Source organism: Solanum stenotomum, chromosome 2, assembly GCF_019186545.1.
Source record: "Solanum stenotomum isolate F172 chromosome 2, ASM1918654v1, whole genome shotgun sequence".
Lineage (NCBI taxonomy): Eukaryota > Viridiplantae > Streptophyta > Magnoliopsida > Solanales > Solanaceae > Solanum > Solanum stenotomum.
The window spans coordinates 18,529,187-18,540,830 of record NC_064283.1 but is presented as its reverse complement, the minus strand read 5'-3'; the positions used below and the strand labels follow the sequence as shown (position 1 = coordinate 18,540,830).

The window sequence follows — 11,644 nt, the reverse complement described above, 5'->3', positions numbered from 1 at the left end:
TTTCTAATCACTACTCTTTGTATCTTCTTTCAAAGGTAGCCTATTAATAATGTAGACAATGGTATTCATGTTTTCTACCCAAAACCTTGTTGGTACATGCATTACACATATTTTTGCATATTTCTGCTAGATGTCTTTTTTTTTTTTTTCTAGCTACTCCATTTAATTTGTTTTGGCGTATTTAGACCAGTCAATTATCGCCTTACCATATCTTTTTGAAGATAGTCACTGAACTCACATGATGCGTATCTCCCCCTCCCCATTATCGTACATAGACATTTTTTATTCTCCTTCCAATAGTATTCTCCGTAGTATGTTGAAACTCTTTAAGATTTTATTTTAAGAAGTGAATTTACTAGTTAGTACCTTGTGAAGTAATCAATAAATGTTATCATGTATCAATATTTGTTGATGGTTGACGGATTTAATGGTCCAAATACACCTGAGTGCACCAATTTTAGTATCTCCTTGGCTTGATATATACTTTAATTTGGCGCTCTATATGAAAGATAATGTACTTTCCCATACTGGAATCCAACATAAGTAGGGTCTCTTCTAATCTCAAGCTGGGGAAGACCTTCTAATTTTGATTGGTTCATCATGATTGTTAGTTTGCTATAGCTCACGTGCATGTTATAGATCATATGTTCTATTACTCGGAGTTTTCTCCACATAAGTTATCTAGACTAACATGACATATATAGATTGACTCTAATATTCTTTTCTTCATGATTGACGAGATTGCAACTTTCAAATTTTGATATACTTTTACGTCATTCATCCCAAACATGATATAGTTGCCTGAGGTTGTTAGTTGCATCACATACAATAAGTTCTTCATACAAGGAATATGGTAGACGTTTTGAAGTTATTCTTGTCTTGAGTTTTTATGAGGCACGAAGTTGTGCCAATATGAGTTATTTGCAATTCTATAAATTATTTATTGTTACCACTACTCAACCACATTTATATTAATTCACATATTGAACATCTTCTTTATTTTTTATTGTCGATCAAGTAATTGAAGTATTCTGAATCAATAATTCAATCATGTTCATAATCGATTAATTTCTCACTTACAATTTCAAGTGCTAACTCATTTTCTCCATCAGATTGAGAGGTGATCTCTTCTAGTTGTTTTCTTTCTTCAACTGCATATGATGTATTTAAATGGAAAGCTTCTTCTTCGTCTTGCTTGTTTCAAGTATAAATGTCTATATTATCTTTAACTTTCGTGTACCAACAATCCCTAGCGTTATGCCCGCAATTATCAATTTGTAGATTGTTGAAATTTTGGTTTACCTGCTTGTTGACTCGCTAGCTTCTTTGATGTTGATTCTTTAAGCCTCCCCCTGGCAGTGAATCTCTCCTCATTCTTTCTTTGAAGCCTGGTCTTTTTCTTAAGATCACAGTATTACTTTAATCTTTTATAAAAAAAAAATCTTGATAATAGATAGATTCTCCAAGTCTTCTTCATTTGCCAACAAATTTTTCAATTCTGATAAAGTTGATTTTATGAGCCACCCGTGTATATTCATAATTGTGTCTTTATACTATGGCTTCGGATCAAGAATAATTATTCTTCTCATCCTTGTCTCTATAATTAATGATATTTTCTAGATCTGATCTTGATATTTTATCTCATAAAAATTTTTGTCTTTGAAAAATCATATTTTGATGTCAGATTGACAAAAGGTCATTTTCGAACTTTAGTAATTTCACATCATTCTTCTTTGTGAGAATTGTTGATAATGTGTCTCAATATTCTTTTTGTGTCTTGACGCTCTTAATCCTCTGTTGAGAACTCATTCTCAACTGTTACATTAAAAGTATACATAGTCTTTCCAGTTTTACCTTCCACTCTTTTGTTGCATCCATATATGTTGGTGGTGTGGTGTCTGAGACACCAATAATACTGCTTATTTTTTTACTGAAAAAATAATATCGCATCCTTATGCTCCACAATCTAAAGTTTCTTGCGTTGAACTTCTCAACGTTATTGAGGGTGCTTGCAAACCTTCCACTAATTAGTGCCTCTTGACTCATACTCCCTGACAATAGCTTGTAGGATTTCCCTTGAATTGCTAATCTCTCTTGATCCACGAGACTATGATACACTTGTTGAAATACTATTGGATACAATTGGTTGCTCATAACTTGAATTTAAAACCAAACATAATCAAACCACACTAACTATCGATTTGGTTTGGATTGCGGTTCGGTTTGATTTTTTAACCATAATCATGAACAACCCTAGTTTTGGATATCAAGTTGGTGATGACATTTTAACAAAATACATCAAGGGAAAACTTGTAGAAAAATCATAATAATACTTGAAATTTTGAGGCTTGTCTAAGACATTGTTCTTAAAGATATTTAGCAAAGGTATAATACATAAATGAGCCCTTTAACTTGGCTTCATTTCACATTTATGCTCTTCAACTTTGTGAGTGCACAAGTAGACACTTAAATTTGTATAAAGTTAAACAAGTAGACATAAGTTTTATGTGGCATAATACACGCAGGACACCATGTATGATGCAAATTGACATGTAGGATGTCATGTAGGATGCATGTGTCTATTTATTCAACTTTGTATAAGGTTTAAGTGTCTACTTGTGCATATCCAAAATTGAAGGACATAAATGTGAGTCAAAGCCAAGTTAAAGGGCATATTTATATATTATGTCTTTAGCAAATGGTGGTATTATCCTTCGCAATTTCACATGTTCTTTTGATATAAACTAGGAGCAAGTATAACATAAAGTAACAACTGTGCTGACCATTTGTAGTAAAAGCAGGTGAAACATATAATAACTAGTTAAAATTAGGCATAATATATAAACATGACTCTTAACTTGACTTCAGCTAACAAGTGACAATTATGACTTTTAACTTTGGGTGTGACAAACAGACACTTAAACTTGTATAAAAATTGAACAAATAGATACATTCATCCTACATGGCGTCCTACGTGACAATCTTGTGTCCTACGTGGCGTCCTACGTGTATTATGCCACATAGGACATGTGTGTCTACTTATTTAATTTTATATAAGTTTAAGTGTATACTTGTGCACACCCAAAGTTGGAGGGCATAAATGTCAGTTGAAGTCAAGTTAAAAGGCATATTTATATATTATGTCTTAAAATTATATGTACGAGGGACTTGAGAATATTTGACTCATTTGTTGGGGCAATTTACCTTACAACTCATTTCTCTTGCGCGCAAGTCAAATCCCTTTACTAGCCCTAAAAAGGATGATAAAGTAAAAGAAAAATATGTTTTCTTTTGAGATAATATTCACTTTCTTTAGAATAAATTTTAGTCAGAAAATTAATATTTTTCCAAGTTAATGAAGCCTTTTAAATAGTTGGAAGGTATGGTTTGAAAAACTTCAGCTGTGTCAAAGGTTTTCAATTCACTTTGAAGCCTTAGCAAGCTATTAACTTCATCTTGAAATCATTCCTCTAAAGAGAAACGAAGAAGATGGCGGTAACAAGAGAAGGTGAGACAGAGTCTTCACAGTTTACACCAAATACTGATCCATCAAACACAAAAGAGTTCTCCCAAACACTTCAATCTTTTGCTGAGAGTGAGAAAGTACAACTTTCTGTGTTCTCCCAAACACTTCAAACACCCGTGGCTTCTCAGAGAAGGCGCGATTGGGTACTTAATGTGCCCGAACCACCAGGACTGTTATCTAATCTGAAAACTTCATTGAAGAAAACACTACTCTTTCCTCTTGAAAACAAGATTCAATGCCTTGGAAAGCATCCTGTTCCTACACTCGTTTCGATTCTCAACGTTATATTTCCACCACTTTCTTGGTGTAAAGAATATAATGTCACAAAATTCAAAAGGGACATCTTGGCTGGTTTAACTCTTGCAAGCCTTTGCATCCCTCAGGTAACTTAATTAACTAAATTTCCACTAATAACATCTGTCCTGTTTCAATATTGATCTTTTCGTTATTCATGTAGAGCATTGGCTACGCGACTCTTGCAAAACTTGATCCTCAATATGGCCTATGTAAGTGATTCTTTTATACTAGCTAAATGGTGTTATGAAATTAGACGACTAAAACATAATATTACTAACAATTAATTCCTCATCAGACACAAGTGTTATTCCGCCACTTATTTACGCTATGATGGGGAGTTCAAGAGATATAGCAATTGGACCAGTTGCTGTTGTTTCACTACTCTTGTCCTCAATGATTCCGAAACTTGAAGATCCTACCACTAATCCTATTGCATATCGAAAACTCGTGCTTACTGTTACCTTCTTCGCGGGTGCTTTTCAAGCTGTTTTTGGACTACTTAGGTAATATAAGTAGATGTTTACCTCCTTGATTTCTTCGTGAGTTTACCTGATCTTTTGAATAGCTTGATAAAAATTCTCACTGGTTAATTACAGGTTGGGATTTCTGGTTGATTTTCTGTCACATGCTGCTATTGTTGGTTTTATGGCTGGTGCTGCTTGTGTGATTGGACTACAACAGCTCAAATCACTGCTTGGGATTTCAAATTTTACAAACAAGACAGATATTATCTCTGTCTTGACTTCTATTTGCAAATCAATGCATACTGTAAATTCAATTTGTTCCTTTTTTCTCTTTCTCAATTACGTATATTAGATATATATAAGATCAGCTAATTTTAATGTTATGTTTTTTTTTTTTTTTGGCAGTTGAATCCTTATAGCTTTATAATTGGGAGTTCATTTCTGATCTTCATCCTTTCTACCAAGTACTATCTGGCAAGTAACTATATCCTTTTTTATAGCTGTAGTTTCACTCACCGTATTTTTGAAGCGGAATATAAATTTAGCAAGAAAAATCTTAAAGGTTAACTCATAAAATTTAAATTCTAAATCCGACTCTGATCTTATCTGCACTCTTTATCCATCCCAGACTGAATGAAGAAGGTCAACTTTAGTGGATTAAATGAAAAGTTGTGATAGTATTGGCGTAAGTCTTAAAAAGTTGTAGAAAAAAAATGCTAAAAGCAGAAATACTATCAAAAGTTGTGATAATTTAGTTGTTTCGAATAGGAGTAGGGACAGAGTTACTTACGAGTTGGAATGAATCATTAATCTTTGTTTAAATTTTGTATTTTTATTTAAAAATCATTATATATTGTGAATATATGTGGCAAATTTAGAAGGCAGAACCCATAAACTTTAATGGGTCGTTTGATACACACGATAAGGTGGAAATTTCAAGATTAAGTTTGAGATTAAAATTATACTTTGTTTGGTTGAAAGTATAAATTTAGTCTGAGATGAATTTATACATTCAACCAAATGTGTAGGTATAAATTTAATCTCAACCTCAATTCTGGATATCCCAACTTATCCCACTCAACTTGATATTATTAGTCCTGAAATTATAATCAGGAATTCAGGACTATAATCCTCGAACAACTTTGTCTACGACTCAAATGACCACAAAATTAAATTCTGGCTTCGCTTCTGAGCATAAAATATTATCTACCATGTGATTTGGTCTATACTTAAAAACATTTATCGTTTTTTGAACACCATGTTGATATTTTCAGGCAAGAAAGTACAAGAAACTGTTCTGGTTAGCTGCAATGGCACCACTGCTGTCTGTAATAATGTCAACATTACTTGTTTTCTTGACAAGAGCTGATAAACATGGAGTTAAGATAGTGAAACACATCACTGGAGGGTTGAACCCAAGTTCACTCCATGAATTACAATTCAATTGTCCACATACTGCTGAAGCTGCCAAAATTGGGCTAATTGTTGCACTTGTCGCACTCACGGTACGTTATGATTGAAGCGTTGTTTTATTAAGGTTAAGATGTTTAAATCTGAATATATATCTAAATATTAAGAGTTGTCTACTAAAGATTGTTTGTTTTTTCAATAGTAGAATGTGCAAAAAAAAATCATATTTATTTAAAATTTAATAAAGTACTAAATTAATTTAATATTAATTGATAAAATCTTTTCCGTTTCTAAAATTATAAGGTTGTTGATGGTGGTGATGACTAGTGGTTGATGGTTGTGAGTGTCGATTTGAGATGGTATTGACTAATGGTGGTGTTCTAGTGTTGATAGTACTAACTGGTTGATAGTGGTGACAATTAAGAATATAATAGCGGTAGATGATAGTGATAGTTAGTGATGGTGGTAAATGATGACAGACAAAGCTGGCGATAGTGATACTAAATGATAGTGGTGATCATTGGTGGTAGTTATTGTGGTAATATAAGGTGGTTATTGTAAACGATGACTAGTGATTGTGACGGTTGAGCTTAGTTATTGTAGTTTATTAAATTTAAAAAAAAAAAAGATTCTTAATTATGTTGAACGTACAGGAAGCTATTGCAGTTGGACGATCTTTCGCTACTATGAAAGGATACCGTCTTGATGGAAACAAGGAAATGCTGGCTATGGGTGTTATGAACATTACTGGATCATTAACTTCTTGTTATGTTGCAACTGGTCAGTCTTTTATTTACTTATTATTATTATAATTTACAAATAATAATGTTTATAATTGTTCAGTAATTATATTTTCCTTCATATTTTTTTAACTTCTTTTATTACTTATTAAATTGCTTCCAACTTGTTACTTACCAAAGTTTGTCTCATCCCAACTTCAATGAAATGCATAATCGAGATGATTTAAATGTAAAATTGAAAAATATAATAGGAGTATTTTAATGATATAGCAAACATGTATTATATATTTAATAATCATAGTTATATTTTTTTTAAATTACATTTTATATCTATACTTCACTTTTTCTAGCATCTCTCCCAATCTCGCTCACCCCTCTCTTCCCTCTCTCCCTTTCTCGTCCCTCTCTCACTACCTTCTATCCCTCTCCCTCTTGCCTTTCTCACTACCTTCTTTCCCTTTCTCGTCCTTCTCCCCCCCCCCCCCCCCCCCCCCCCCCCCCCCCCCCCCCCCCCCCCCCCCCCCCCCCCCCCCCCCCCCCCCCCCCCCCCCCTCCCCCTCCCCCCCCCCCCCCCCCCCCCCTCCCCCCTCTCTCTCTCGATCGCTCACCCCTCCCCCCCCTCCCCACCTATCTTTGTATTCTATATTTCATTGTATGATACTCCATAGCAAGACATACAATTCAGGGAATGAATAAATAGGAGGGAAATACTTGTAGCAATTGTATCACTCTAATGGTTATATCAACCTACAATCTTGTATTATCTTGTATTTTTGTATTGTGAATGAATGTATGCAATACAAGAGCGAAAAAGTACAAGAGATACAATTTAGTCACGCTCAATGTTTATATCAAATTACATTAGTTACCTAAATTAAATAATAAATGGAGGTGATAATAAATGTTAATTAACCATAAATAGTCATGATCTTGTAGAAACAAGTTGGGGTAGGACCTTTTGTTTCTTTTCTATTCTTTGTTTTCAGTGTATAGTTGAAAATGTCAAAAATATTATGGGAACTTACATAAGTCCCACTAATTTAGAAGCTAATTTCTTAGATACACTCTAGTTTGCAATATTATGTATCTTATCAGATTTTGGTGCGTCCAGAAACATGTATCTCAGGATACATGGGGTCAAAATTAGGTGTAATTTGTTCTAGATTCATTGTATCTCAGTGGATTCGCATGTATTTGGGATACATACAATCTCCCTCGCCTCTCTCTTATTTATCTGGTATCCCAGATACTTGTGAATCACACCAAATACATACAGATACATGTATCTAATGTGTATCTAGTCATGCGATTCGCATGTATCTAGGATACATAACGAATCTTCCTCGCCTCTCTCCCTATTTTAGTATATCTGATAATAAAAATACATGTATTTAAGTGTATCTTCCTCAATAAATGGTAGGGAAGTCTTAATAAGTGGAAAGCTACATAATATTTTGAAAATATATATAATAACTGTATATATAGTTGTAAAGTATGTCTAATTATGTAGTTTTTCCAAATATTACATGATTGACAATGTACTAAATGCTGCATGCAATTGCAGGGTCATTCTCAAGAACAGCAGTGAATTTCAGTGCTGGTTGTGAAACAGCAGTGTCCAACATAGTGATGGCTATAACAGTGCTTATATCACTTGAATTTTGCACTAGGCTATTGTACTTCACTCCAGTAGCCATTTTAGCTTCTATTATTCTATCTGCTTTGCCTGGACTCATCAACATAAGTGAAGCTAAATACATATGGAAAGTTGATAAGATGGATTTTCTTGCTTGTGCTGCTGCTTTTCTTGGTGTCCTTTTTGTATCTGTTGAGATTGGCCTTCTCCTTGCGGTATGTAACTTTCTTCTTCAATTTTGTACAAGTTTAATTTGTGTTTAGAAAAAAGTAGTATTTATATATCCGATATACAATATTATACATTTAGGGGTGGTTTGGTAGCTGGTTAGGAGCTATATTGTTTGTGTATTGAATCACATGCATAACTAATATCATGTTTGGTGGCAGTTTTTTGCTATGTATAAAACTAAACACACCTAATATTGTATTTGGTTAACAATTTAAAAACTCGTATAATATAATTTTGAGGAAATATGTGTATAATTTTATTCATGATAAAAGATGAAATAATCAATACATCAATAATTAAATCATGCATAGCTAATCCCTAGATATATAGATTAATACATAACTGTAAATAATGTATCAATCTTGTATAAAAATGTATAATGATACTCTATAAGAGGTGTTTATACACACTTATATATTTGTAAAACATTTTACAAACTTATATATAAAAATTGTGTTTCGCCTCTTACGAAATCCAACCCATGGAAATCGATCCGAAATGGGTCAAAAACACCACCAGATAGCTCAAATCTGAGCCGAATAACTTTAAATTTTAACCACAACTTCATAATGCCATCCTCAATCATCAATTTGTAAAAAAAATTCAACTAATAACAAAATTCTTTTGTCAATTTCAAGCTTTTAAAACCTCCACAAATGGTTTTTTTTTTTAATTTTCCATCTTAATTGATCCTATAATATTTAAATCTGTGATGACAAACATGAATATCACTCTCAATAAGTTTTAAAGCATCAATAACTAGAAATCATAATCACAAAGTAAGAAACTATTAAATATGTCACAATATTTATGCGATTAAACTTTTGAAATATGATCGATCTTCCTAGTTTTTACATGTTAAATTTTATTTCAGGTTGGTATATCATTTGCAAAGATAATTTTGAACTCAATCCAGCCTGGGACAGAAAAACTAGGAAGGCTTCCAGGAAGTGATTTGTTTGGAGATATGGAACAATATCCCATAGCTACAACAACTCCTGGGGCTCTTATTGTTAGAGTCAAATCTGCTTTGCTTTGTTTTGCAAATGCCAACTTTATTAGAGGAAGGTATGCCCTCAAAATTATAAATAACCATATCTTTTTAGTGACTGTCAAATAAGCGGGTTGTATTAAATTTTTACAAATTAAAATAGATAGAGTCATATATAATATGCTTAAAACTAGTCAAGATGGATAGATCAATTGGGGCTTAACAATGGGTTATAACCCCTACTCAAATCATTTTTTAATAAAATAAATTTCTTTAATTACCAAATCAAACTAACAAAAGCATTATCTTTTATTTATAGTGTTGTTATTATATTCTAAGCAAACCCCAAAAAATTATTTACAATATTTTGATATATTAACTTTAATTGTATTATTTGAGCAATATAGGTTGCCCAAATTGGCCAACTTTAAAAATGGACTAACTTGGTCTATAATCAAACATTTGAGTAGGTTGGGTGAGTTACATTTTCATGTATTAAAATTGACACTATATAAATATGTTCGATAACTTGGCTATAATTGACATTTATGTTCTTTAAATTTGGGTGTGCTCAAGTAGACACTTAAACTTGTATAAAATTGAACAAATAGATATGCAAATTTGTCATACGTACATTACACTTTTGTGTCCTACGTGACGTCCTACATGTATTACGCCACAAGTTAAAGTGTCTACTTGTGCACCTTCAAAGTTGGAGAACATAGATATCACTTGAAGCAAATTTAAACGACATATTTATGTATTATGCCTATTAAAATTTGACACCCTTACTCCCATTCTATGCAATCGAACAAGTTAATTATGTTATGAGTATATTATTCTGTTTGTCTTTTTTCTCTTATATCTATTGACTCTAACAAATAAAGGATTTAGCGGCAACAATATAATTATCGTTATATTATATTTAGTGGTAATAATAATTATGAGTATTTATAACCAACACTTTATATATATATATATGTGTGTGTGTGTAGTTGAAGGCTTTAACGACTTTGAATGTAATGACATTAACTCAAATACTGCTAAATGCTTTTGCGGAAATAAATATTGCCACTAAAAAAAAAAATATTACCACTAAATATCTCTTTTGTAGTAGTGTGATCCTAATGCCTTTAATTTGTTGTTTATTATCCAGGATATTAAACTTAGCACTGGAAGAACAAGATGAGGGTGTCATGGATAGTGCTAATCAAGATAGAGTGCAACTAGTTATTCTTGACATGTCAAGTAAGTATTGTCCAAGTTAAAGCTTGTTTGGTGTAATTTATGATGGCATAAGTTATTGTCTATATATAGTTCTTGAAAAAGCTTCTTGACTAAAATGTTAATGGATGTAGATTTGCTCAATATTGACACATCTAGCATAGCTGCTCTTGAGGACCTGCAAAATGACCTAGAATCAAATGGAATGCAGGTGACTAGTAATCCTCTTCAATTATATGTCTAATTCTTGAAAAAGAAAAAATGAACAATAATAAGTATGTGTGGTCAGACCTCTCTATAAAATTCACCCTCTATAACAACATTTCTCAATAACAGCGTCAAGTTTTCTTTGAAACCAATTTGACATGTTATATCTATAATAACATTTCGTTGTAGCAACCAAAAAATATCTTAACAAATGACGTTGTTGAATATACACAACATGAATCAATTAATGTTTATGTTTGTTTTGCAGTTGGCACTAGCTAACCCAAGGTGGCATGTGATACACAAATTAAGGCTAGCCAATTTTTTGAAGAAAATTGAAGGGAGGGTCTTTTTGACCATTGGTGAAGCCATTGAGGCATGTTTGACTAGTAAGAACATGCTTCCTATTTGAAACTTGTTGTTTGATCTGCCAATGTTAGAACACCACAATATTCGTCTTTTTGAAGTTAATGTTCTCAATGGTGAATCGATCAATCTTTGATTCTCCTTTTGTGTGTATATATTCAAGAGGACAATAATAAAAAGGAGCTAATAGTATTATTGCTCCCTGTCATGTAAGAACGAATTAAGTTGTGGCGTTCAATCTTAGCTTGGATTGAACATTATGATATCATGTTATAATATATGTGTATGTTTGAAGTTTCAATCTGTTATATATGCTTTGAATACTGCTCAGTGTGAACTTTTGTTGAACATATTGCTATACTTTCACAGTGACAGAGCATATATATAAGATCAAAAACCATATATCTGAATGCTATTTTGAACTCTGATGTTGATCAATAGGCTATTCAACATGGGCAAAACTCCTTGAAATCATCTATCATAAAAAATTAAATCAAGTACACTCCCTAACTACTTTGGTTCAATCATACAACCAAAATAGGAAAAACAAAA

At 32.5% G+C, this 11,644-nt stretch overlaps 1 protein-coding gene across 1 annotated transcript; it reads left to right on the top strand.

Annotated features, from left to right (window-relative positions):
- Positions 1-3,370: 3,370 nt before the first annotated feature.
- Positions 3,371-11,437, top strand: LOC125855215 (low affinity sulfate transporter 3-like). Its single transcript, XM_049534908.1, has 12 exons — positions 3,371-3,909; positions 3,984-4,032; positions 4,119-4,326; positions 4,420-4,591; positions 4,693-4,761; positions 5,562-5,792; positions 6,351-6,477; positions 8,002-8,288; positions 9,179-9,372; positions 10,452-10,543; positions 10,654-10,730; positions 10,995-11,437. Exons 1-12 carry the CDS (start codon positions 3,490-3,492, stop codon positions 11,136-11,138), a joined length of 2,070 nt encoding a protein of 689 aa, XP_049390865.1. The 5' UTR covers positions 3,371-3,489; the 3' UTR covers positions 11,139-11,437.
- The last annotated feature ends 207 nt before the right edge of the window (positions 11,438-11,644 follow it).

Bases quoted from the DNA above. Each gene is read 5' to 3' on its own strand.
- LOC125855215 (XM_049534908.1), top strand. From the start codon at position 3,490: ATGGCGGTAACAAGAGAAGGTGAGACAGAGTCTTCACAGTTTACACCA. The intron at 4,762-5,561 runs GCAAGTAACTAT...TGATATTTTCAG, and splicing joins TTTCTACCAAGTACTATCTG to GCAAGAAAGTACAAGAAACT. The intron at 9,373-10,451 runs GTATGCCCTCAA...TTTATTATCCAG, and splicing joins GCCAACTTTATTAGAGGAAG to GATATTAAACTTAGCACTGG.